We start from the raw sequence: 1435 nt of genomic DNA, 5'->3' as shown, positions 1-1435 counted from the left end.
CGACAAAATTTTGTCGCCACATAGAATGTGAGAGGTAAAACCTTTGAATTTCATTGAAACATCGGCCAACATGTCGCCGGCACGGAGTGAGCTCTGTGCACGAGTCCAAACGCGCGACACTGTTCGTAGCTGGTATTGGAATTGCTGGGCTGTCGCAGATAGAGCCCCACGCGGGAGCTTGCCGTTCATGCTCCTTGATAGGAGCGCATGGTAGACGGCAGCATGCTCGTCGTTGCTGAGCTTCCTCCGTGGGTTGAGTCGCGACGAATCAGCGGTTAGCAAAGCGGATGGCATGGCTCGACAGGTGTGTGCAATAGATGGGGGTTTGCTATTCACCACTAAGGATGAAATTGAGTTTTGAACCCTGGCGGGTCATTATGTGTGCGTTGCGATCAGAGACTGATTTCCCGCCTCCATAACTTGGCAACAAAATCGATCTGCAAAGTTCAAAACACAGACAATCAAAGTTGAGATCATGTGCTTTCTTGTCAGCCAATTAGATAGCCTCAACTCGAAGTATTTTGAAAAATGCCGCCAATCAGAAGAAATATGTGACTCTTTTTGTGGTTTTTGTGGACCAGAGTAGTGAGGATTTTTCCCATTCCGACCCCAAGGTCGTCGACTACAACAAGTACTACTTTCGAACATTCTCCCTGCTGATCCAACAAGTCACCGACCTCGTGGACAAGTCTATCTTGAACGAAGTCGACAGCATCTACAAAGCCAAGCTTCTGCCCATTGTCGGGTCTCGCGGTTACAACTAATTCCAGTTAATTGGTTGGATTTTCCCCACTACATTCATTGTTTCTGAACCATGGATTTTAAACACCCTGTCCACATGTTCAACGGAAAGTCGTTCAATGAATGGGAGTGTCGACTCAATGTGTACCTCGAACTCAAGGAAGTCCTTGAAGTTGTCGATGGCGCTATGCCTCCAACTCATGCGGACTTCATCTCCAAGAACAGGTTTGCCAGCGCCATTATCCTGGCAGCTCTTGACAACCACCACGTCTGTATGGTTTCCAAGCAACCGACTGCTGCATCCATGATGAAGCTCCTCAGCGAACGCTACGGCACCAAATCCTTTATGTGCGAATCCTATATGTTTCAAAAGCTGCTGGAGATTCGCATCCGCCACAACGAATCTGCCCGTGAGTATTGCGATCGTTTCGAAATTCGTCTGGGTGGAGTGCTCGATGCTGGGATGACCATCGACGACAAGCTCCAAGTTCACATATCCTGAACAGCCTCGATGAGCGGTTTAAATCCTTTATCAACTTTCAAGCCCATGTCTTTCAACACGGCGAAGTCATCGATGGCACGACGATACCCAAGTTGTTTACTGCAATTATTCAAAAGGAGATCCAGAGCTCTTATGGGTCTTCTGATCCAACGTTGACGACAACTTCGCGTCGAAACCAACGATCCCGCCCCC

General features: G+C 48.4%; 1 protein-coding gene across 1 annotated transcript; it reads left to right on the top strand.

Annotated features, from left to right (window-relative positions):
• Window positions 1-814: 814 nt before the first annotated feature.
• H310_06558 (hypothetical protein) lies at window positions 815-1243 on the top strand (the record flags this gene model as incomplete). The annotated part of the gene is made up of 1 exon (XM_008871671.1): window positions 815-1243. The coding sequence occupies one exon, from the start codon at window positions 815-817 to the stop codon at window positions 1241-1243; it is 429 nt and encodes a 142-aa protein (XP_008869893.1).
• Between the last annotated feature and the right edge of the window lie 192 nt (window positions 1244-1435).

The sequence above is a fragment of the Aphanomyces invadans genome, assembly GCF_000520115.1.
Source record: "Aphanomyces invadans strain NJM9701 unplaced genomic scaffold supercont1.12, whole genome shotgun sequence".
Lineage (NCBI taxonomy): Eukaryota > Oomycota > Saprolegniomycetes > Saprolegniales > Verrucalvaceae > Aphanomyces > Aphanomyces invadans.
Note: the sequence above shows the minus strand (reverse complement) of the source record. Positions and strands in the feature narration are given on the sequence as shown.